The 25,351-nt window shown below is 40.3% G+C and overlaps 1 protein-coding gene across 1 annotated transcript in view; it reads right to left on the bottom strand.

Annotated features, from left to right (window-relative positions):
* Positions 1-5,413: 5,413 nt before the first annotated feature.
* LOC133996962 (ubiquitin-conjugating enzyme E2 E2-like) overlaps positions 5,414-25,351 on the bottom strand; it is a 71,885-nt gene continuing 51,947 nt past the window's right edge. Inside the window, exons 4-6 of the mRNA XM_062436483.1 lie at positions 21,354-21,486; positions 13,762-13,909; positions 5,414-6,278 (exon numbers count right to left, since the gene is read on the bottom strand). Of these exons, the coding sequence (XP_062292467.1) occupies positions 6,181-6,278; positions 13,762-13,909; positions 21,354-21,486 (379 nt within the window). The 3' untranslated portion in view covers positions 5,414-6,180. The remainder of the gene's footprint in view (positions 6,279-13,761; positions 13,910-21,353; positions 21,487-25,351) is intronic.

Below are 25,351 nucleotides of genomic sequence, written 5' to 3'. Positions count from 1 at the left end.
CTCCCGACATGTGAAATGTGTCGGGAGGTTTAAATAAACATTAAAACTAAAGCTGCTGCTGTGAGGGGAGCACAACGATGAAGAGCTGACTTATATATATATAGAATATATCTGAACTCTCTAGGAGTCACGCTCAGCTTCTCTCCATGAGAGACAATTGGGAACTTGACCGGAGCTGAATGTCACTTTCATTTCTTGATGTGAGAGAATGTGTGAGAAACACTGTGTAATCTTGCCCACTTCCTCACAGAGGTGACATGTTTAAAGGACCGGTTCACAGTTTTTCCACACAGTCAAGTGTTATGATAGGGGACCAAAATCCACATGTGGTGCAAAAATACATTTAAAAGCTGATGTGGAGCTGATTTATAAGCAAAACTAAATATGAAAAATAAAAATGTATATATGCTGTTTGGCTGTTTGGCTGTTTGCTACACACTGTGCGTGTATATGTTGTTTGACATTTGTCCTGTTTGGCATTTTACCAGCAGGAATAAGATTATGTTCATACTACTGCAAACAAAGGCTGTCTCTATTCTAACGCTTCCTGTCTGGTGGGGGTGTTATTGTTATTACTTCTGCATTATAATATGCATCATAATGCACAGCAGGCTCTCCTTTATCCACAGACAAACTCCTGGCCTTTTCACTCCTATTGATCACTTACCTCTCACTGCAAATGTTACATTATTATTATCCACGAATCAGCGACTTCTCCTTTTTCTGTCAAGACTCTTCCTCCCGCAGCGTGTGAAGGAGGAAGGGAGGAGGGCGGAGGGAAAGAGGACAAGAGCTGCTACCCACCCCCACCCCCTCCTCTCTACCCCTCGCCCTCTCTCTCCCCCCTCCCTGCTTCTGATGTGTCAACCGTAATTAACTCTGTCACTGTTGCTCCACTTTGCTGGTTTTGCAACGCAGTCAGGGACTAAAAACCACAGCAAAGCGTGGCCTCCCGCTCAGAAAGCCATGTACACACAGAGGCCCGTCCACAAGGGTGTGTGTGTTCCAAGTTCGAGTTTCCTTTATTACAACACAGCCGGGCTGCTGGAAGAGCTGTGACAACACATTCACGTACAGTACAAGTGTAAATATAAAGAGCCACACAGCTGTACATTGGTATAGCTGTAGGGAAGAAGCTCTGATTAAGGTGTTGTGTCCTGTGTGCTGTTTACCTGTAGATGCTGATCAATCAATCAACCAATCAATCAATCATACTTGATCTATATAGCAGCTTTCATACAGGTTCATGTAGTTCAAAGTGCTTCACAGTTGATTGACAAGCTGATAATAAGACAGAACAAGTGTAGAAAATTTTTTTAATTTTTAATTTTTTTTTTTAAATTTAAGAATTTAGGATCTATAATATCCTGCATCTAAAATAAAATAAAAAAATATTTAAAAAATATTTGAAAAATAAGAAATAAAAGAGAAAATAAGGAAAAGGTTAAGTAAAAAGGACAAAACAAAAGTAGAAAGAAAGACAAAAAGAAAGAGATGAATAAAATGTGTAAGAAGATAGAAATGTGGAATGATAGTAATGATAATAAAACCACATAAATAAAGCAGAATAAACATTTAAAACATCAAAATAAACAAAATGAAAGCAGGATGCAGCATTGAACGGGCTCTGGCACCCTCGAGCACGTTCCGCCGCAGCTCAGTTGAAGAGCTTGCACATTGAAACTCGCTGCATCGCGCCCACCACGTATAATGAGCGGTCAAGAGTTTGATAGCTTGACATTGTCGAGGTCTTAAGATGATGCTCAGCAAATTTGAAGTCGGTAGGATTAAATCTGCGGGAGGAGTTTGGTAAAGCACGATGTGTGGAAATGGCAAAAAATGGTGCCAAAATTGCAAATTTGAATCACGATGGCTGACTTCCTGTTGGACTTAGAGTTTGCCTCCAAGAGACTTTTTTGTACGTCTGGTCATGATACATACGCATACCAAACTTCGTTCACCTACGTCAATCTGGACGGAGGGGCTTCAAATTCTCCTCCAAGATCTTGATTGCTCATGAGTTGGTACATTGTGAGTATGTGGAGTTTACAGCCTGTGATCTCTGATACTCAGGTGATCATTCTGTCCATTTCCTTTACTGTGTGCTTCAATGTGTTTCTGTAGCAGACAGAAATCAATAATAACAGGATGTTGTGGATTATAGTTGTATAAAATTGGGCTTGTAGACCTCTCCTCACTCTTTTTTGAGTAGTCTCAGGAAGTCAAGTCTCTGTTGGTTCTTTTTTTACATTTGACGGTTAGCATTTCAGGTTATTACTGATGTGTTCGCCCAGGAAGCTGAAGCACTCACTTATTGTAATTGGTCGGGCTGTCGATGAGGACAGGCGCTTTCATTGATTGTTTTGTTCTGAAGTCGATGATCATTTCGAGACCCTTCACCGGCTGACTGACTGACTCCTCCGCTTCCTGCCTGTAGACGTCTTCATGATTTCATTCAGCTTTCAACACACACACACATACACACACAATATTCACTATTCATCTACTAGTTAGCCAGCTAGTTCAATTCCTTTCATCACGGTCACCGTCTTTCTTTTTGGCGTTGTTAAAAGTATTAAAACGTGCACAATGATTTTGAGATAATCACTTGAATGCATCACTTATTATCTCATCCGTTCATGCAAGAATGCCTCCTCGCAACTTATCATCTAATATCTTTATGAGCAGCAGATACGTTGTGCAAACTCACCCTCAGAAGATATCTCCAATCTTGATCAAACAAGATAAAAAAAACCCCTGTGTGCACACAAATGATTTTGTGGGAACAAAATATAAACATGAATGCACAAGTTCTGCTGCGGTGTGTGCAGGATGTGAACTAATATCTTGTTTGCGAAAGAGCTTCTGTTCACAGGTTATACGATATCTTTACGAGCACGAGATAATACGATGACACGCCATGCAAACCCGTGCTCGAAAAAGAATATCGACAAATACACAAAAAATTAATAACAATGAGATATGATTTAATAACTGCTCTATTCACTTGTGGATCTTGTTTTGCACAAAGGAAGAACTTCTGCCTCTGTGTGCAAAAGTGATTATCTTGTGTGAGCCGAATGTCAGATGATAATCTCACGCGCATACGTTTGCACCTATCGTATCTCTGCATAATATCTTCTGCTCGCAAGATCCGATGTCTCCTTCCCACCGCGTGATTACTCGTGCAAATGTGTGTGAACGTGCGCTCGGATACGACCTAATATCTTACGAGTAAAGAAGACATCGTAAGCTAGAACAGCAGATATTAAAAAAAAAAGTTTTGCATGAGTCAGATACGATCTAATGTCTTATGTCAGCACAAGATAATCACTTATGATTTTATGTGGAAGAGATGTGAGATAATATTGTGTTCTTGTGAACGCAGGGTTATTATTTGAGGTATAAAACAAGATCGTTAAATAGCTTTTGGGAGTTCTGGGACTGTGCGGAGAATAGGTACATCAGAGAATCAGCAAATAAATTGACATGTGTGAATGTGTGGTGAACCTCTATCATCACACTATCCATCAATAACACAGAACTATTAGATTGTTCCACAGATAGCAGGAGAGTGTTGCAATGCACGGCTGCAGACTGAGGGAATAAATAATTAACCCTTACATACTGTTCTTATTCTGACCCCGACAGCATGTTAGTACTTACGACACATTTTAAACCACACATGCATCAATAGATCTCTTATCAGTCATGAATAAATAGGGGGATTGATCCTTTATTCATGTCTCAGAGAGAAGAGAAAGGTTTATAGAGGATATATATTGAGAATCACTATATTATGATCTCATGTTATCTAATACAAGAGAACATTACGGACTTAATTACTTTTATGAGTTTTATTGAAAGTGAAGGATGCAGCAACGTTTGAATGGCAGTTTTTCATCATAACCATTAAAACCATCAATCAACAACCTCTAAGTGCAGCTGCACAAAAAAAAAAATCATCTTGAAATATTTCCATTTAAAAAATAAAAAAAAATGGTGGGCCCACTGTGGGACTAATAAAGGAATATCTTATTCAATTTCAGGCTTTATGAAGTCATTTATGCTTTCAAATCTGAGCCTATGTAAGGATGTGAGGTTTAATTAAAGCCTTTTTTTTGGTATCTTTTCTGATGTGATATTTCTATGAAACACATCACCACACACTTATATTGTTCTGTTAGTTTCTGTTGAGGTAAGTGTGTGTATGAACATAAGCAGCAGAGGCGTCGGAGCGTGACCTGGCTGACTGGATGTGTGAACAGCTGTTGTATCAGGCTTCTCACACACACACACACACACACACACACACAGACACAAACACACACATATTACAGAGCAAAACGAAAAACAATCTGTGTATGAAAAAGAAGGTGTGGATAAGAGTTAAATCACATTTAATTAATCATTGAAAACAGACGGTCTTGAATGCACTACTGTATTGGAATAAGCTGAATTTAGTGAGCAGCTCTGTGAGGTTTAATGCTGATTGTAAAAAAACAGCTGGACTCATCCTCTGGGATCCATCAAAATCTTGTGCCAACACATCTAATAAATATTGACATATTTCAAAAATGAAAGCTTTGACCTGCTGGTGGCGCTATGTAGAAACTAAGTAGATCATCAGAGTTATTGAAGATTTTTTGGCTGCTTTTGTGTCTTAATTTAGCACAGGAGCATCAACTTGGACCTCTGAACCTTTAACATGATGCTTAAAGGACATGATTAGATGGAGCTTGGATCTTGTTTAGTGTGTGTGTAGACTGATAGCAGCAGTGTGATAGTGTGTGAAGTGTTTTCTTGGCCCAAAACCTGTTGAAGAAAACATCTGAACTGGACGCTTTATTGTCTCATAGAATCCTTTACAGGCTGAATTCATGCTGTTGTAAAGACACGTTTACACTGCGGCTCCTCATTCATTTCAATGAGGCTGATGTGGTGGCTCAGTGATGGATTGTTACTATGGTGACTCTCCAGAGTTGTAACGGTGTTAGTATTATAAATGTAACGCAGTGTTTAGGTGTCTGATAAACCTTCACACTCATGTATCTGTTACTCAAAGTGGACACACCATTAAGATAAGGCTGCTAATACACTTTACTATATAGCGACATACTGTTTGTGTGTCTAACCAAAACCACTTCCAGAAAATGGGGGGGAAAAAAAGAATTCAACAGAATGTGATAATAACGTGACCTTTTGATGTTTTTAGGCTGAGAGGATGAGAGTAAACTCCCACATTGACTTTATTCATTCTGCTCTCTGCGGTGAGCTTGTGATGACTCATTTCTGACAGGAAGTGGTCAGAGAGAGGAGCCTGCATGTACACAGTGCACACACACACACATACACACACACGCACTCGTATTGAATCAACAGATCGAGACGGGCTCTGTCACATTACAGCCAGTGTTTAATTGAGTATTCAATGAGTATGTATTCTCACAAGGCATTAAATGTACAGCAAACTACCACTATCGTCATACATGGTGATGGGCTCGCTCCATGCCGAAACTCTGCCGGGACAGATATATCAGAAATAATACCTACATGTCCACACTGCATGAACACACATCCTGATGCCATGCACTAATATTGACCATGAGCTGTAAAAACCACTGAAAGAAAAAAACAAAATAACAAAACTAAATGCGCTCGCTCAGTATGATCCTTTTTTTTTGTTTTGTTTTGTTTTTTGCCTTTTTTCTTTTTACATAAAATCACATGAAACAGGAATAATACACACGCGCGCTGCTTTTTTTTTTTTTTTTTTTAAGATAAAGATGACGAAGGTGGGGCGACAATGTTATAAACAATGCAATAACAATAAAGAACAACAACATCGACAAGAACAATAACAGTATTAAAGCTTTTCATGACCATATCAACATTCAGTGTATTGGAAAATACAATCCCAATAGACTCTTTGTATAAAAAAGAAGCTTTTCAAGTCAGCATGGAACAAATAACAGTTCGTTTCTCAAGGGGTGGGGGGTGTGGGTGGGGTGGGGGTGGATGATGGGGGAGGGGGCGGGGCGGGTGTGCTTCCATAGATTTCAGAGGAGGGGAGGTGTCGGAGGTGTGTGTATGTGTGTGTGTGTGTGTATATATATGTATATAGGGTGGGTGGGATGTGGGATGTGGGGGGGGGGCAGGTCCTGGAGGAGTAATGCTGGTCTATGTTGCGTAGCGTTTGGTCCACTGTTTGGCTATCCTGTCGTGCTCGGCTCTGTTGGTCAGGTACTGTGTGGCGATGCTTCCAACCAGAGGGTCAGCTGTAAACACAAGAGGAGTGGACTCAAGTCAGACTCAACACAACAACAAAGTATTGATTATGTAATGATTATGTACTGTAACATTAACTCAATTACTGCTTAAAACCAAGTCTGGACCCATTAGTGATGCCTACAGTCAATCATGATAATATGATATCGTGGAGCCTCTGGTGATTTTCACCCCTAATAGAAATATTGATAGGATGTTTTTTTTTTGTTTGAGAAGTCAGATGCTCTATGAATGAAACAATGTATCAACTTTTACTTGTATTAACTTTTTGTCTTTAAACCAGCAGCTGGTAGTCGGGAGCAGTGCAACAAGCTGTAAACACAATATTGAGTAACATGAGTATGTATTCTCATAATGCATACATTATTATTGTTCATATTGCTTTTTACTTCTTTTTTTATTGTTCTTTTTTTATTGATGCTCTTTCTATTTTTACTATCCACTTTGCTGCTGTAACGCTGTAAATGTCCCCACTGTGGGACTAATAAAAGGTTATATTATCTTATTTTATCACCTCATGAAGATGTTCCAGTTACATTTACTATTTACATATAGAGCAGATACTGAGACACATTAGCATTAGTGTCATGTTCCTGATGAATGTAAGTCCAATATTCACTCTCTTTTATCTCTGTTTTGGTCTCCACCAATCCCAGAGACAATATCTGGCTCTTTTTTAACCGCAAAGCGCTCCACTTTGTTCACCAGCTGGTTGATTTTCTCTGCTTGCTGTTTGGTGTTGGGCACATAGAATACAGCTGAGTGCAGATGCTTGAGAACTGAGTTTTAATGAGAGCTGTGAGAGTGAATCAAAACAGTAAAGCTGTGGGCTGTCAAACCAAAACAATGAGCTAAAAGAGGCTAAAAAGGGAACTGCTGAGTTAGGTGAGAATTCTCTGTGGGTTTGTCAATATGAGTGACACGTTTCACATCATACATCATCATTTAATATAGAAGTATTGATTTGGTGCTGCTTTAAAATGTCAACACATAATGATGAATCCTTGTCGTAAATCAATAGAGTCAAATGTGACGGTCTTCAATTAGTTTATTAAAAACACAACAAAAAGTCCCCAAAGATATTCAGTCTACACTCATATATTTTGAGAAATACTTTAAATGTCAAGTTATTTTCTTTTAATCAACTAAAATGGAACTTTATATGGGTATGGTGGTCTGTCATTAAAATAGCTTTGCCTTAACTGTTGTAAAAGCAGGTTTATCATCATAATACATTGTCCAAAGTGTTGGCAATTATATTCATTACATATTGATCTTCTGGTTATTCTTTTAGATGTTCAGTTTACCATGGTGTACGATGTATAAAAGCTTTCAAATCCAAACTGAAAATGTGGCGCCTTTGCTTGAAAAATGACATCAATTATCAAAATAGTGATGAAATAACAAGACTGCAATATGCATTACAGGGTTGGGGTGCTTCAGTAAAGACAAGAAGAAAAATCAATCAAGAAATTCATCCACAGAGGACCAAGAACATCCAGAACAAACTGCTTTATAATCCAGTTGATAGTTGTAGAGATACTAAAACGTGTCAGGGTCATACTGACATCTAAACCTTCACGAACAGATGTTCTGAAGGGGGAAAAAAAGCCTTTAAAAAAAAATCCACATCTGTGTGAGTGATATTTTATCTATTAGGACATGCGGCATGTTTACACAAACATCCAAACACGCTCCTGTTTGACATCCAATTACTTGACCCTACGTATCAAAGTCTAGAATGTCGTAGAAACCTCCAGCGGTCCACCTCGGCTCATCAGCATGCATGGGAATTTTTATTACAACTGGAGAAAAATCACAGAAAAAAGCCGTAAGTCAAACAAATGGAGCTCTATCGTTGCCGTGGTCTGAAGTGGAGCTTGTATTGCGTGACGTACGGCCCGCAGGACAGTTTTATCGGCAGCAGAGTAAAATGAGTGCGCTGCTGTAAATCAGCGGTCATCATGGTGGGCTCCAGCGGCACTGACAGCGAAGGCTTGGAGACGTCCCGTCTGTTGATACGCCGAACACGTCCAGGTCAGTCAACAGACGCCATTACGAATTCCCACCGGTACGCTTTATCGACTGCGCTGCTGCTCAGCCTCTGGTCAATTTCTCAGTGAGGTGACACAGAGAGAGCTTCACACAAACACACACACACACATTCTCTGCTTTGGCTTCAGACCGTCTCCTGCGGGGCTCGGCCTGCTGACGGAGCAGTGCGATGAGCTTGGCTGAGCAAGCAGCACAAACACCCCTCCCCGCACTAATCCCTGCTTAGGTTTCAATGATGGGGGGGTTTTTACAGGCTTATACCCATATTTCTGGATGAATGGATCTTTACACATCATGTCTTTGTAGCTTCCAGTCAAGACGTTTGCCTTGTTTTTCTAGATTCACGTCCAAATTCACAAGCGACAACCGGAGCCAAGGTCCTGTTGGGATCGTGGTCCCTGTGGAAAAATGACGGCTTCCTGAATCACCACGTCACTGCTTATTTATGAGTTATGACTGCATTGTATTTGGATCTAAAACTGGACTTTTTAGATTCAAGCTCCCAAGAGTTGGTATTCTCAATAAAGCAACACACTTAAGAGGTCGGTATGTTTCAAACGTATCCTTGTTGGATCGTCAGTGTCTAAAACCCCCCCCGAACCTCTTGACACCTTTCCAACACCAGAGTTATGGAGCTGTGTCCAATGATTTGAGGTAAGAAATCAAGCAGGATTTATTTGAAAAATTGTCACTTTTTGTGTGTAGGAACAAGTCCAACACACTGACTTGGAAAGGGACTCCTCGTTGTGACCGCATGCGTCCGTCCTGCTTCCTTGGATTCATTCAGAACAGGTATTAACACCTTTAGGCATTGTATAAAGTACTTAGTAGTATAGTAGTTCACTGAAGCAACCATACAACACTAGAGATGGGAATAGATACCATTCATTGTGAACTGAGCCACAAAAAAACAGTCTGGTAAACGTGGGAAGTTAAAAAAGCTTCGACTTCACACAGATGTTCCTCAGGCATGTTGGAACGCAAACCAATCACGCTGCTTTGGATTCTCACACGAAACAGAGCAGAAATGCTTTGTACTCCACTCAGCATCTTTAAATTACCGATCAGTCGCTGATCGCCACAGTCTGCGGCTTCCCGGTTCTCCGCGACAGAACTCTGAAGAGCGTTGTCTCGTGTCCAGACTGGCTTTAGAAGAGACTCATTCATTTATTTTATGGCCTCTTTTCTGGTTTCTTAAAGACCGTCCAACAACTTCAGCACATTCAGACCACAGCTGCCAGAGTTCTAACAAGAAGCACTGAGCATATTACCCTGGCTTCCACTTACTTATAGAATGGATTTTGGAAGTGCTGCTGCTGGTAAATAAATCACTTAATGGCATCGGGCCAAATTGTTTAATCTCCTTGAAGAATATAAACCTAGTAGTGTCTTCAGATCTTTAGGAAGAAGTCAGCTGGTACATCATTAGCTACAGCGCTGCGAAAATGTGTTTCGACTTGTGACACTTTTAAAACCAAATAGAAAAACTCTTAAAACTTTGATTTACTTTGTAGCATTAGAGACAACTGACAACTTTTTACTGCGCTGTCACTATCACTATCACTATCTATCTAACCTATTACTTCTCCTGTATGCTTAACTTCTTCATTTTACTTTCAAAAAGGTTTCTATCCTTTCAATGTGCATGTCATGATTTTAATGTATTACATAAAGTATTTTGAATTGCATTTCTTCACACTATAAGAACAGTGTGTTGAGATCTACAGAGGTAGAAAAAAAGCATATAATGATCTCGAAAAGCTTGTGTTGTGTTCTGAAGCCTTTCGAGTATAAATCTTTCACTTTACCTCTTAAACTAGGGGTCAGCAATTAAGTTCAACCATGGGCTGGATTTTTGAGATGCTTTTGTTAGTTTGTTTTAGGGTTGTTTCTGAGGGCAAATTTTATGGTTGAAAGTGATTTACTGTTATTGATACAAATCTGTTCTGGTCAGACTAATGGACGAATTATGTTATGTACTTCTATAAGTGTATAAAAGGTTACAAGCTCCTATTCATTGGGGTTTACATGTCTTTACATCGTCATCTACTGTAGATTTATTAAGAGACAAGATTTGACTTCATCTAACGTTATAAAAGGGAAAGCTTTGTTAGGAGGCCAAATATTTTTGTTGGAGGGCCAGATTTGCCTACCACTGTCATAAAAGTATCCACACTTGTTCTCCAGTATCAATATACTTGAACAATCTATTAAAGAGGTGCCTACAAATCACAAAGTTTAATTGCTTTTGATAATGAGGCAAACGGTAGACCTTTTAGACCAACCGCGCAATCATAAAGACAGATTACGCAGAGTGAGCCGTTCACCCCTAATTTTATGGTCATTTCAACCCTTTTTTTTGCCAGATTTAAGTACATGTTTTCAGCCTCTTTTATTGTTGCGCTGAGGGCAGACGGGAGCTGCACTTAGCTGAGGACACACAACCCTAAACTGTCTTCATTGCACACATCCTGGAATCCATCCAGATAGTAAACCATTCCTTTAAGGCACGGTAAGGCGGCTGTTATTACAAGTTTGACAAACTGACACCCCTGAAGCTACCGAGGGTTAGGAAAGAGAAGACACCTTTATTATAAAAGACTGCCCCCGTATCTGCACACATCAGCCAGATATACGATCCAGGCCTAGACGGCGGCAGAAGAAATCTCAGAGGACCGATCCCTGTGGCTGATGTTCAACGGAGGCTGAGGCGACGACAAAAAAAAAGGGGGGGATGACATGTGACAGAGGCCCTGGGCTGGATTTGAGCCCTAGATACGCTCTACAAGGAGTCTGTCTTGGCCCCCGAAATACGAATTCACTGGGACGCCCCAGGTAGAAATGCGCTCGCGGGGGACCGTGACGCGAGGCATGACAGCGGGGGACGTCGGCCTCCAGGGAGTGGGTTGTTTAACTGTCAGTCTTCTTCTCTGCTCGCCTTAATGAGCTACATACCGATGATCCCCGCCTGCACGTGGGTGGAAAATCTTCAGAAGGATGGAGGTGGGGAGGTATTTTTAGGGTGTTTCAAATCCAGGGTCCTCATTCTGCACTTAAGTGAGTAGTGAGTGTGTAGCGAGCCGGCCGATTTTGATGAGGCAAGAGGCAGAAAGAGGGATAGAAAGTACGTGGGTAATAGGAAGGAGGGTGTTTTTTTTTTTAAAGTGGGGGGTGGTATGGGGTGTCGATCAAGACCCTTTTGTATCATGCTTTAAAAGGAATTGGCTCATTTCGTGTAAAAAAAAAGAAAGGCGACAGAGGAGGAAGAGGAGGGAGAATGTCCGCCGCTACGTTTATCAAAGAGCAATCCCCGCTGAGAGGACAGAGGCTATCATCAGAGGTCTTCACAATCAGTACTATCTACCCCCCCCCCCCCCAACACTCCCCCATTCTTCTCCCTCTTTCTTCCTCTGTTGCCATCTCATTCCACCATGATTCGCATCTTGAAAATCACCTGTCATTCTCCTTCTCTTTTAAACTCCCTCTCTTGCTCCGACACGTTTCTCTCCCTCCCCTCTGCTTCTTTCATTTCCCGATTTCATTGCTGTGATGTCGGATAGATTTTTCTTTCTTTTCTTTTCTTTTTTTTTTTTTTACCACCTCTGCTAGCTCAATTTAATACTTTACACTGAGAGATATTAACTGTATTGGTAGCAGAGGAGCGGTGGGGCTGGAAAAGTGGTTTAACTGGTTCATAAAAGACAGATTGAACTTCCTCCGACTCTCTTCGGCCGCTGGTAAACTACACATTAAATGGATCTAATTAGCCTTAAAAATGTTGACGTCTTTTTTCTCTCTCTCTCTCTCTCTGTGTGTGTGTGTGGTGTCAGCTGTTTACGGGACTGTGTTTAGCGAGCTGGTCTTGGTTAAATATTGATTGAGCTGCAATGAAGGGAGGAAGAGAAAAAAAACCCCCCAACAACCCAGGAGCACAATTTATGACACTGTAAGAGGATGGATGCAAATATCATGGAAATGCTACAGTCGTTTTTTTTCTCTCTTCCTTTCTCTCTCTCTCTCTTTTGCGCCCACGGTCGCCACAAACCAACACCAGCAGTTGTAATGTGTGGTTATTGCAGTGGAAAGGCCTCGGCTGCAAAAAAACAAATAAAGCGTTCGTCAGATCGTCTAAAAGCGTCTGAAATCTCACTTCCTCTTCGGCTCGATCTGCAGAAGGGCTGACGATTATTTCGCCACAGTCAAATAATCACATCCACTTCACGCGGAGCGGTGATTGGCCGCTGATTGAGGAGGTGTAGCGGCATGAACGCCTTCAAGAAGAGACTTGGAGAAAGTGAGCAGCCCCGTTTATATAATTCATCATGTTGAGACTACAAAGACACAGAGTTGTTCTATAAACACCACACGTCACATTTTATGACCTCGTAAATTTAAAGCATACTGAAGCTTTGACTCAGGCGCTCTTGAGCAAGGCAGCGAATCTGTTTGAAACTCCATGAATCGAGACCCTTTCAGCCGTGCACTTTGTTACATAAATGTGATATCTATTTACTTTTTACACAGATAAGATTCTTCCAACTTGGCAGAGTGTGAGTTGAATGCTCCGATGGATTTTTCAGGCTGATACTGGTGTGGATATTTAACAGGGTGTTCTGGTAGCTGCAGGGTTACCGGGAATGCCAAATGACATAACAGCAACGTCTGTTCCAGTAGAAGATCTTTGTTGTGTCATCCCTCTCTCTTATTTTCTCTTTCTCTGTATTGACAGCTCAGAATAAAGGCAAATATGTGTAACATTAACCCTCCCGTACTGTTCGTATTCTCACCCACAGTCACAGTATTTCCTCATAATTAGTCTCTATGACAAACTTCTGAACCACAAATCATTCATAAATATGTCATCAGTCACAAATAAACATGATTAATCCTTAATGAAGCTTTCAGAGAGCAGAAAGAGTTTATTTTTCTAGTTTTTATGAGAACCCGAACCCCCCCCCCCCCCCCCCCCCCCCACACTATATTGTGGTCCAATGTTACATAAAACATGAGAACAAAACTATTTCAGTGACTTATTTTAAATGTAAAGACTGACTATTTTTAAATGTTGGATAAATATGGGTCAAACATGCTACAAAAATAATTGTTTTATATATTTTTTTTGTTTTAATATTTTGTATGTTCTGGGTCACATTAGGGGAAGTCATCAAATCTCAGGCAATTTTGGGTCAAAAATTGGTCAAATTTGACTCTGAACAGTATGTAAGGGTTAAGAATAAAACCATTATATGGATTATAATATATCAGAGCTGCAACAAGCGCTCCATTTATCCACACAGAATGGATGTGTCAGTCAACCCTGTCACAGCTAAATGTGGAGAGAGGTATGTCAAGGACGGATAATGTCTGTGTGTGTGTGTGTGTGTGTGTGTGTGTGTGTGTGTGTGCTGCAGTTCTCACCAGGGTTGCAGTCAGTGAGCAGGGAGCAGATGGACAGTAGGACCTTGGAGATGGTGAGGGCAGGACTCCAGTTGTCCTTCAGGATGTCCAGACAGATCACTCCCTGACTGTTGATGTTACAGTGGTAGATCCTCGTACGGAACGTCACCTGGAAGCATGGAAGCAGACAGTGAGTTAGATCAGAATTTAAACATTTTATTATAAGTTTAATATAATCAATATTTTGTCCTGGCTTTAGATAGATAGTTTTAGACCAGGACTATAGTGAAAGTAATCAAGGTTTCTGATAGGATGAAAAATGTGGGACACAAGAACTTTCCACCACAGTCCAGAAGAGCACTTGTTACTTTGTGTAGACTCAATTAATATTATCGATGCTTCATTTTTTTATTCATTTAACTGAAACATTAAAATCCTCAACACAGCATGAAAGGGTGGGAACATTGTTAGATTACTTAATACAGACATATTTACACACATGAGAATGACATTAAAATAATTGGAAACTCTTATTCTAGTTCATGTCAAATGTGCTGGAACTAAACAATAACATTCTGCATGTAGTAAAAAATAAGGTTTTACATTAGCTACATGGATGGAAAAATATAATGAAATACAGGGTGTGCATTTTACCTTCACCCACCAGATTATTTAGTTAACAGGATATATTGTAAACATGTAACAGCTTTCAATTAAAGGGGCACTCCTATCAATGTGCACTTATATAAAGTTAGCCGCCTCACAAGCAACACATAACAAAACAGAAACAGATTGGTCCAAATTGAAGCCTGTAAACATTGTGTGAGGTGTAAAATTGGTGGAATTCCCCTTTAAACCGGTTGAAAACCATGAATATGTAACATTATGACACAGGATGCATTTCTAACTGTAGTAAATCTAGCATATGTATCCCATGTTTATCACTGTATGTACTTTGAAGCAGATTTGAATCTTGATTTTTTTAAACATAAAAAATATCCCAACATTTTTTATTTATTATTAAAATAACACATTCACATGATCATACTGGTTTGACTAAGGAATGAACTGTAGTGAATGAACAGGAAGTGCTTTCTTATTTCAACCACATCAGTGAACAACAGCTGATTTTTCTATCTTGGGATACCTGAAAACTTTACCTTTATATTCTTGTATGCTATATTACTTAACTAATTAAAATGAGCAACTAATTACATTTGTATCATTATTATTATTATTATTATTTTTTTTTTTTACAAGTAATCACAAAAATAGCCAGAAACTAAGAGTGAAAATGACAATATTCCAATTCCATGTCTTGTTTTGTTCAACCAATACTTTTATATTTATTGAGACATCTTAAGCCTTTACTATAGTGACAGAGGAGAGATGACAGGAAATGAAGGGAGAGGATGTTGTGGATGTTGTGGTTATAGGGCATCCATCATAACCTGTAGACTACCAAAACCCCAAAAAATTCTCTTTACAATGATATAAAACAAAAAACGACTGAAAATCATCATATTTGAGAAGCAGGAAAGAGCAAATGTTGTTTCAGCATTACACTACATTTGATTGGTGGTAAAATGTCCTAAAAAAATCTTACAAAGGTTCTAATGACTGACTCACATAAGCAGCCCTTCCAGTTTTCCTGGACTCAAAGCTGTTAATATGAAAACATGCACAGTCTGATTGATTTTTAAAGTCCAAACTGGCCTATAACAGATGTCTGCCAATATGTTAATGCATTAATAAACATCTCTTTTTCTTCTGATTTCATTGGGAGACCCTGTAAGCGATGTCACAGTTGAATTCACAGTGAAAGATTGACATAAATCTAAATGTACAGTCTGAAGGGATCCTGTGCTTTAGTCAACAGTGAAGTGAAGACAGCCCTGCAGAACTCAGCAGAGCCTAACATCAGCACAAGGAGCACAACATCATTAAGGAGCGACCTTTGACCTCTCTGCTTCTTTAAAATGGAGGTTTGCTGACCAGGACTGGCAGTGCAGGAATGTCAGCGTCCCGTCTCCCTTTTTGTGCTCGTGTTGTGCCCTCCTCTTTTATCCTCTCATTAACTCTCCATTCCTCCCTTCAAATCTCCATCTTATGAGAAACAAACAACCCCCCCCTCCCCCCGGAGCTCTCCTCCTTCCTCATCCTCCCCCCCCCTGGCTTCCTCAAATTCCACGCTGGCTCTCTCTGAGGGGATGCCGGCTGACTCGTGATAGACAGACAGAGAGATAAACAGGACGCTTTCCGTTACATGAAAGGACTTTCCGGAGATGTGAGGAGAAAGGCTGACTGGAGACGAGGCGATTGATGGTGACTGGTGGAGGGGCTGCTCTCGTGTCGGAGTCGCTCCTCTTCCGTTCTTACACCTCAGCCGAGATGGGTTAGCGGTGGCATGCTAATGCTGGCAAGCCTAGCAGCCATGAAACAGATCCCTGGCTAGCCTGTGTGGTCTCATTAGCAGGCTGTAATCCCATCATGGCTGATGCTAATAGATTATGATGCCTGCCTCTGCAGTAACAAAAGCTACGGTTCTAATCCTACATCCCCTCTGTATCATGGTTTCATCCCTCAGCCTCTAAAAACAGCTTCTGCATCCTCATTTTATATCCAGACTCTGGCTCTGATTAATCTTTATGTGTTTATAGAGTAAATTCAGCTTTCACAGAAAAAACACTTTAATGCCTCCATGCATAAGTCTGCTGCAAACATCATGACAATCCAGCCATTAGTTTTAGTTTTAGACCTATACTTCAATCCTTGAAAGCTGCACCAATCAATAGTTTCATATTAACAATAAATCAGGTGATTATGAGAAAGGTGTCGCTTGTAGCGAAGAAACCAAACAGAATTATTACAACTTTGCTGCTTCGTTCTGCTCTGATAAACCTGCTCTACACAACCTGCTTAGCACCAAACAAAACAAAATTGAGCTGAAAGAAGAGTGAACATTGGACCAAATCAATTATAATGTCTCCCTGTATTTCATGTCTCCTGAATGTGTATTTAAGCAACTGTTTGTTAATGTCAAAGTTGAGTTAATAGCTTTTTCTGTTGTCCCCAAGTAGCCAGAACACTTCATTGATGCAGGTTTAAAGGGCAATATGTTACTGAAGAGTGCCCTCTGTGGCCACAAGTGGTAATTACAGAATAATTCAAAGGTAAATAATCTTGGGAGGTAAATGCTAAAACGTAGCATTAAGTAGTAAAAGTAGAAAAGAGTAATGAAGTCACCAAACAGTCTCAGAATGTTCCTTATACAGTAAACATCTATTTAACAGCTGCTAACATTAGCTACTGGTCATATCAGACCAAGTAAGGCTGTAGCAACAAAACCTTTCAGTGTGTTGAACTAAACAGTAGTGTGTTTTATGGCATATTAATTCAACTTTTCATTTGTAAGAGGAACAATGTGTAATTTCTTCATTCACAGGGAAACAATAAAACCTCAAATATCAGCATTTAGGGAAAAAAAGTTTACCTAGAACATGAATATTTGGAAACATTGACAGAGAAGGACTGTTGAATTATGGGCTCATGGTAATTTAAGGGTGGAAGACATGGATAAAATCCTCTATCACAATCTATGTAATTATATATCGGATATTGTGATATTTACAGATATCGCGATATCTATAAATATCATGATATCGTGCAGTTTTAGATGCTTGACTTTTAATGGTTTTGCAGGTTGAAAAGTTCCTACATTTATAAAAAAGAAATAAATGTTCCTTTATCATGAGCTCAAATCTGCTCACACTGAAGTCATTTTAGGGCGAACAGGAAGAAAATCAATTGAGCTGATTCATAGTTTTAGAGCAAGGCAGCCATCATGACATATTTAATAAATGAGACAGAATAGAAGGGTTTTGGTTTAAAGGAGAAAATGTGTTGAATGGCTCTGATCATCCATAAGCTTTAAACTTGACTTTATGGCGCTACATGGCACGTTAAACAGCCAATTTCGCAAGTTTCAAAATTGGAATGATCCCATGCAGGGAAAGATAAAAGTGTGCGGCAGAATTTAGTTCAAAGCCATGAGGAAATTAGAGTTGATGGAGGGGTATAATGTTAGTTGGAGCCGTCGTTGTCCCCGGGTGGCTCTGCTGAACAGGTTGAGGGATTGATTAACATTAGACACATATGATACCTCATATAAAAGCAAAAACACTGAAGTATTGCCCTTGCCATCCTCAACCTCTATCTAAGAGTATCAGCGTGAGCCTAAACTGGCCTCATCATCCTAACATTAGTGGGTGAGCCAGTGTAGTGAGCAGCTGCAGCTGTCAGATTGGTGGCTGTTAGCTGGTGAGCTGCTGGATGGCAGCGCTCACAGCCAGACTGGAAAAACAAGGCAGCAGGAGGCCAAGAGTTTAGATGAGCTCTGTTTCCCCCTCGGCGCGGACTGCCAGGACGGAGGCGGTTTGAGCTGGTCGGGAGCAGACGGGCTCATGGCTCGTTCCTGGACATCGTCTCTACTCGGGAGTCGTGTTTCGCAGCAGACCGCGGATCAAATACCTGAGGCTGTAACAAAATAGCCAATAACTTTCATTTGTGGCTGCAGCCTTATTTTATTCATTTATGTTTAAAGAATATTAACTTTCTTTTCTATTTAACGCACAAACTTCTCCAAATTTGAACATCCAACACATTGGACTCCCTTCAGTGCCTTAATATGTGAGAAAAGCCTACTCAGCCTACTTATTATTGCTTAAATGATATCACTGTGGATAAAGTGTAACAGGCTGCATGGGAGATACACTTATTGAGAGAGCATTAGGAGAAAAAAGGACTATTAAGGGGAACGTTCAATCATCATTCCTGCTAAGTACAGTACTTCTCTTTCATTACAACTTATTTGCCCATTTTCCAAGGAGGGGGAAAAATGAATCACCCGAAATGTAGAGCTCGTTGATACAAGAGGTGGTGACTGTAGGGAGGTGGTTGGTAGTAAGAGACAAATCATTCATGTGTTTATGGTGCCATGTAGGGCTGGGTATCATTTAAAACATTACATACATATAGATACCCTTTTTGAAAATCAGTTTATACAAAGGTTTGTGAAGATTTTCCACCATGGACCCCTTATGGGTTTAAAAATTAGGATACCATTACCCATCCAAGTACCCTTAAAGTTATACTGATATGAATTGAGTACTTCATTCGATACCCATTGATACCCAGTGTAACAGGCGTGTAGTGTAGACACACTTTAGAGCGTTTAGGTGGCATCTTGGCTGCTGAACTGCTAAGTGCGCTAACTCAAATTCACCACAACTTCACCACCACAATCGGATTGTAGCTGCTGTGGCAGTGGGCCAATCACGTCGCATTAAATCGAAAAATGCTACCGTTGATTGGTTGTGAGCAAGTCCATACAAATAGTCATATTTTCTAGCTCTGGGTAAAAAAGATCTATTGCAGGTATCGTTTGACAGGAGGCGTTTCGACACTACTTGGTATTGATTTATTTCGGTCGATACCTTAAAGATATTGAGTACCGATACCCAGCCCTTGTGCCATATATGGCTGTTTTTCAGTACTTTTTAATTTTTTCTGCAATTTTAATCAACTTTCCTGAACAATGTGAAAAAAAACTAAACAACTTCAACCTCAACATCTACTGGAGGAATATCCTGTGTTCCTTGTGGATATTCATGTTCCCTACAGGATAATTCAGTTTGTGTCCTTTCTTATAACCACAGTCACATCAAAATTTCCATTTAACCACAACTTTTGGTCAAAAGTATCTGACAATCTGATGTCTGGATTTCCATTAAAACTGCTGTGAATATTCAAGGTCTCCAGAGGTTCAATCCTAATGTCCACCTGGCCTTTGTTCCAGCATCACCCTCAGGACTAAATATCAGTTTTGCATATGAGGTACCTCATGATCTAACAGGCAAATTCTGTACTAATGCTGTTGTGAACCGTCTCCTCACTGACTCTCTCTCTCTCTCTCTCTCACTTCTCAACCATAATCCTAAGCAAGCCAAACATATCCTAAATATATTCTCCTGTTTGCTGTTCCTGTTTATTTTTAAAGCACGCGTCTCTCAATAGATGATCGAGGTTAGCTGGCCGAGTATTTCTAGACTTGAAACCAAAACTCATGGTAAAAAATCAGAAGCACGACTAAAACCGAGGGAGGTGGCAACCGCTGTCAGCCAGTCTACTGTGTAAATACTGACACACACTTGCATCAGCAGAACACACACACACACATACCCACAAACCCGCAGCGTCACTGGAGGCAAGCCAAACGCTGCTGAATGCTGGCTGCATGCATATCATGAGGGGAACAAAATAACAAGAAGCACCTCACGGATAAGTGTGGTGATGTTCTAGATTTTTCCTATTGTTAAGAGATGCAATGAAAAGACTAAAACTAGGAGTGAATTGATCCTTCAATCAAGTATTGTGTGTGTGTATCCAGAGCCTGGCGTGTCTTGTTCCTCTGTGCCATAGAGCTCCATTATTCCCAAAAACTATTAAAAACACATCAGTGAGTCACACTGTTGCACTGAGTGACATGTTGCTTCATTACCGTGAAGCAACACACACACACACACACACACACACACACACACACACACACACACACACACACACACACACACACACACACACACACACACACACACACACACAGTGTGGTTTATTTTGACTCAGCCTCACACACAAACGCACACATTTCTATTGCTAGAAATACTGGTGTGGATTAATCCACAGCTGAAAATAGTCCCCAAAAGATGCACTATTTTCTTCTGTTTGAGTAACATTTGTTAAACAAGTAAAGTAACCAGCTGTTTTATGAAATTACTGAGGCTTTTTAAAAAAAGAACCTCTACATTTGTGGCTGTTTTTCCATAAATATGTGAATTTTTGCAACTGAATTTCATGTAGTTTTTTTTTCTCAACAAAAAACTTTTATCTTAAAAAAAAACAAAGTTTACACCTTAAAGTCTTTTAGACATTCTGAGGATACATATGTGTGCTGTGACATTCACAGTTACCATGGTTACAGGTGGTCTTTATGGCAGAGTTGGTTGGTGCCGGTAACATTAGATAATGATGAAATAAGGAGTTTAACAGGTGTAGCATCTAAATGAACTTGTGAAGATCTAACAATCTAATTAGTAACAATAATTAGATTATTTGTTGATTCTCTTCTGAATGAGTTTTTTTTTTTTAAATAGATAAAAACTGTGATATATTAATAATGCACCATTTTCATCTCTTTTTTTGTTGTGGAAAAAAAGGTGTGAACAAATACTCAGTTTTATGGTGTTATGTGGACAAACAGACAAAAACATTATTGTTTTTTTAATCTTTTCATGGGCAATAAAAAATGGCAGAAATTGATTAAGAAAAATACCCTTAAAAAAAAGAATAGGACCATCATTTGTATTCAGACCAGCTTCAGCTCTGTATGCCAGTGTCATCCATTATTTGCTGTAGGTGAACAAGCCTTAAACAAGTCATTGTTGTCGGACAACGGGGTGAAAAGCTGACAGCCAGCTGCGACAATGGTGGCATTGTTCAAAGCTCTGGGTGAAGGAGAGGGGGGGGGGGCTGCGTTGCTGCAGGCCATGACTCACCTTGGGTGGTTTGAAGGGGTAGTCTGGTGTGAAGGCGATGTCCAGGAAAAACACTCCTCCCTCGTACACGGAGCCTGGAGGGCCCAGGATGGTCGACCTCCACTCATAGATGTTGTCTCCTTTAGGACCGGCGCTGCATTTACAGAAAGCAGAGGGAAGAAAAGGAGAAAAGATTGAATCTACCAGTAGATGTTTGGAGAGGCGAAGATGCTCTAATCGTCTAACTCAATTCTCTCTGTGGCAGCAAGGGAGTAAATAAATAAAGTGTGTGATTATCAGCAGTTAAATCAGCCACACAGAGCTGCCATTTACAGTTCTTATCCATTAGATGATAAGGCAACATTACTATAGTGTACATAACAAAGGTTGCATCTGTAAGCCAGGAGAAATGATGAGTATGATCAATGTCATGTGGATGACTGATCTGTCTGGGATATGCATGCAAGCGTGAAACACACACACACACACACACACACACACACACACACACACACACACACACACACACACACACACACACACACACACACACACACACACACACACACAGGAAGGTGTTGAGCAGCAGCAGTGGCTTTGTTTCCTCACTGTTCATCAGCACTTTACTGTTGGGCAGCTGGCTGCTGCCGAGCTCCATTGTTGCCTTCGTTCTCACTTCTCACCCCACACACACACACACACACACACACACACACGCTCATGCACAAGAACACACACACACACACACACACATCTGCAAGAAGAGAGGCACTAATCCAATTCCATTTTCCACTGGAATTAGGCCAGATGCCCCTGTCGGTTTCTTGTATTACTTTTACTTTCATCATTTACACACATACACACACACACACACAAAGACAGAGAGAGAAAGAAAGAAGGAGATCCGGAGAGAGTGAGAGCATGTGTGAGGCACATAAATGTAAGATGAGAGCGTGAGTGGGGTTGTTCATGTGAAACAGCAGCCTGTTGTAAAGCACCGGGCCGCTGCAGACCTATTTCTTGTCAGCGTGTGTTTGGACACAGAGAGGAATTATGGGAGCGGGCAGGGGAAAGGATGCCGACATGTTCCCCTGGATGGATAAAAATAGTCCGGAGAGCGATAGTGTGCCAGGGCCGACGGGGGGACAACATGGCCAATAAATCGCTCTGCTCAGCATGAGGCGGTAGCCTGATGTGACTCTGTGGGTGACGAGGGTATCTACTGTATCTTTGTGTGTCAAATAGCTTTTTCGCTGCCGATGGTTGCCGAGCAGCACGGTCAGATTAAACCACTATACGGTGTCGATGTTGGTCTTTTTCTACTATTACTATTATCAACAACTCTTCACTGTGGCGCTGTACCGGAACATTTTCAATCACGCTTTAAAAGAAACCAAACCTCAACCCACAACCCTAAAGCAATTACAGACCCAGCTTAAGTGCCTTTGTGTGTTGAAAATCTCCGAAAAAGGTCTTCCAATCAAGCAGTGCATTTAAAAACGATCAATCTGGCTCCTGCTATCATTACACACATCTCTGTGTCACTAATGACATTCTGATTGATGCAGATTTGGGCTGATATTCAAGGCTATTTTGTTATATTTATCCCTCCTGTTCTCTTCCCATTGACAATGCAACCCTTGTCCTCCTGGGTCAAAATTGAGTGTTTATAAAGCATAAGGTATAAATTATCAACCAGTTCTGTGTTAGACCTTTTTAGCCAACTTCATTCCAATTTATTACCACAGGTTTTACTCATAGTTTTATTGGAAATGATGGTCTCAAAGTATAACTCATTTTTGAGTTAAGGCCTGTTGTCCTCTTGGGTCAAAATTGACCCTGCATGTGACACAATAGAGCATAACTTATACTCATTGACAAGCTGAATCAGTGGGTCTGTGTGTTACAGTTGTGCAGACACATTGACCGTTTTCTGTCTCGATTGCTAATTATTCCTTTAATGTTCACCCACTATCTTTGGCTTTCTGTTAATATGTTACCATTGAGTCACATTATCAGCCGGCACAACACTTCCTACCATTTCTATGCAGACGATTTCCTGTTTAATCTTTAGAGTATTAGCAGACTATCAAATCTTCATGACATCAAGAAGAACTTCTGAATGTTGGCAAAATTGGGGGTAATGCTCCAATTCCTATTTTCTGAACATTTCAATGTTTCTTGGGTTGCTTATTTTACCATGTAATGCCATTCCGCAAGAATTAAAGATATCATTGTGACTCATGCCTGTTATCACAGTCACGTCACACAAATGGTTCAATCATACTTCCTTCAGCTCCGAAAATATTACTCACCTCACAATACCAAGAAAGTCATCCATGCCTTTATAACTTCCTACTGTAACTTGTTCTTCTTTTGCATTTCTCAGTATTTTATTCATCAACTGTAACAAGCTCTGATGCAAGATGTCTCAAAAGCACAAAACTGCCTACCATCATAGCGAGGGGTGATAATCCTTCAACTAAACGGCTTACTGACACACATTTTCAGACAGACTCTCCTGGAAGGCATTCATTTTGTTACACTTGTTTGTGCAATAAAAAAAAAACCTGACTGAAATAGTTGTGTGAAGAATGAAAAAAAGGGTCTGAAGAGAGAAGCTTGAATCTTGCCTGCTTTTCTCACCTCCACACCCCTGACAAATCACAAACCTACAGAAAAGAAAGATTGTTGGACTGGAAAGATGTAAGAGAGCGAGTTCAGCCACTTCCCCCTTAAATGTAACTCAAATCTAAACAGGATAGAGCCTCTGTAGCCATGACTCTACATTTTAGAATGCATTACTCTATTATGTTAGTAGTATTGGTTGTAGTAATTCTTGTAGTAGTATCATTAGTATCATGATAAATGGTTTCAGTGGACAGTTTAAGTGTTTTACAATGGTCTAACTGCTGTTTTACAGGCTTCTCTACACTGTAATGAATTCTGGGTGAACACACAGCGTTTCATTTAAATGATGATTATTTTTTATAATTTCCCCTATTACGCTTAATGTACCCTCGGCGAACAACCCACCAAGTCCATTTTTGTTTCATGACCCTGGATAATTTGAATAAATGTCCGCACAAAAGAACAACAGTCGGTATGCTCAGCCCACAAACTACCAGCGTCTGCCTGGAAAAAGCCATTATTAATCAAATCCTATGGCAAGGTAGACGTTTCAAATCGTAATCTAGGGCTTCTTAAGGTTGGCTGACCGCTGATTTTTCTCCCAGCTGAGTTCCCACCGTTAAGTCTGCAGCATCTGGAAATGTTTAGAGCTAGTGCCAGCAACGCCTCCTTGTTTCTGTTTCTGTAGCCTGGTACAACCAGCTCTGACAGGAGGACAGATTTGGGATCCAGTAGAGAAAAGATCTATATTTTTACCACCTGCCTAGGCCTGTCAGAATGATGGAGAACACAGACCTCCAAGATTTACCTCAGTGCATGCTCTTTTTATTTATCCAAGGCAAGCCTACTGACTTTATTTCCATTCAACCGCTGCGGAATTTTCTTTGAAATCCTTTTTTCGACCGAGAGCTGCTTCATAGCATACCCAAACTCTTGCAGGAAGAAAAAGAGTGCTGTATATAATGATGGCTGAATGATGATGATGGGCACAGGCTATTTCCCACGGTGTTAATTTCCACACTGTAAGGCATTAATAATGAGCCTGGAGCATTAAGAGCGCCCTGCCAGAGGAGCATTACAATTAACATTAGGCTCTTTTCGAATCCTTTATCTCCCTTGCAGCAGTGATCTTTTATATATTATATAAAGCTTGGAACTGACCAGTGGAAAAATACAATCTGACCACATGAACAACACAAGGTGAACTGTCTCTTTGGCACTGAGCTTTAACCAAAAACAAACCGTCCAGACCACATTCTAAAGTGGTCTAGGCCATCAGATTTCAATCTAGTATAAATGCGTCTTGATTGCATTTACAGCTGCTCCTATTAAAAAAAAAACCTCTATTCATCTACTTCAGAAGCTCCAGAAGAATTAAACAGACATTA

The sequence above is a fragment of the Scomber scombrus genome, chromosome 16, assembly GCF_963691925.1.
Source record: "Scomber scombrus chromosome 16, fScoSco1.1, whole genome shotgun sequence".
Lineage (NCBI taxonomy): Eukaryota > Metazoa > Chordata > Actinopteri > Scombriformes > Scombridae > Scomber > Scomber scombrus.
This window is presented reverse-complemented; position numbering and strand designations above follow the sequence as displayed.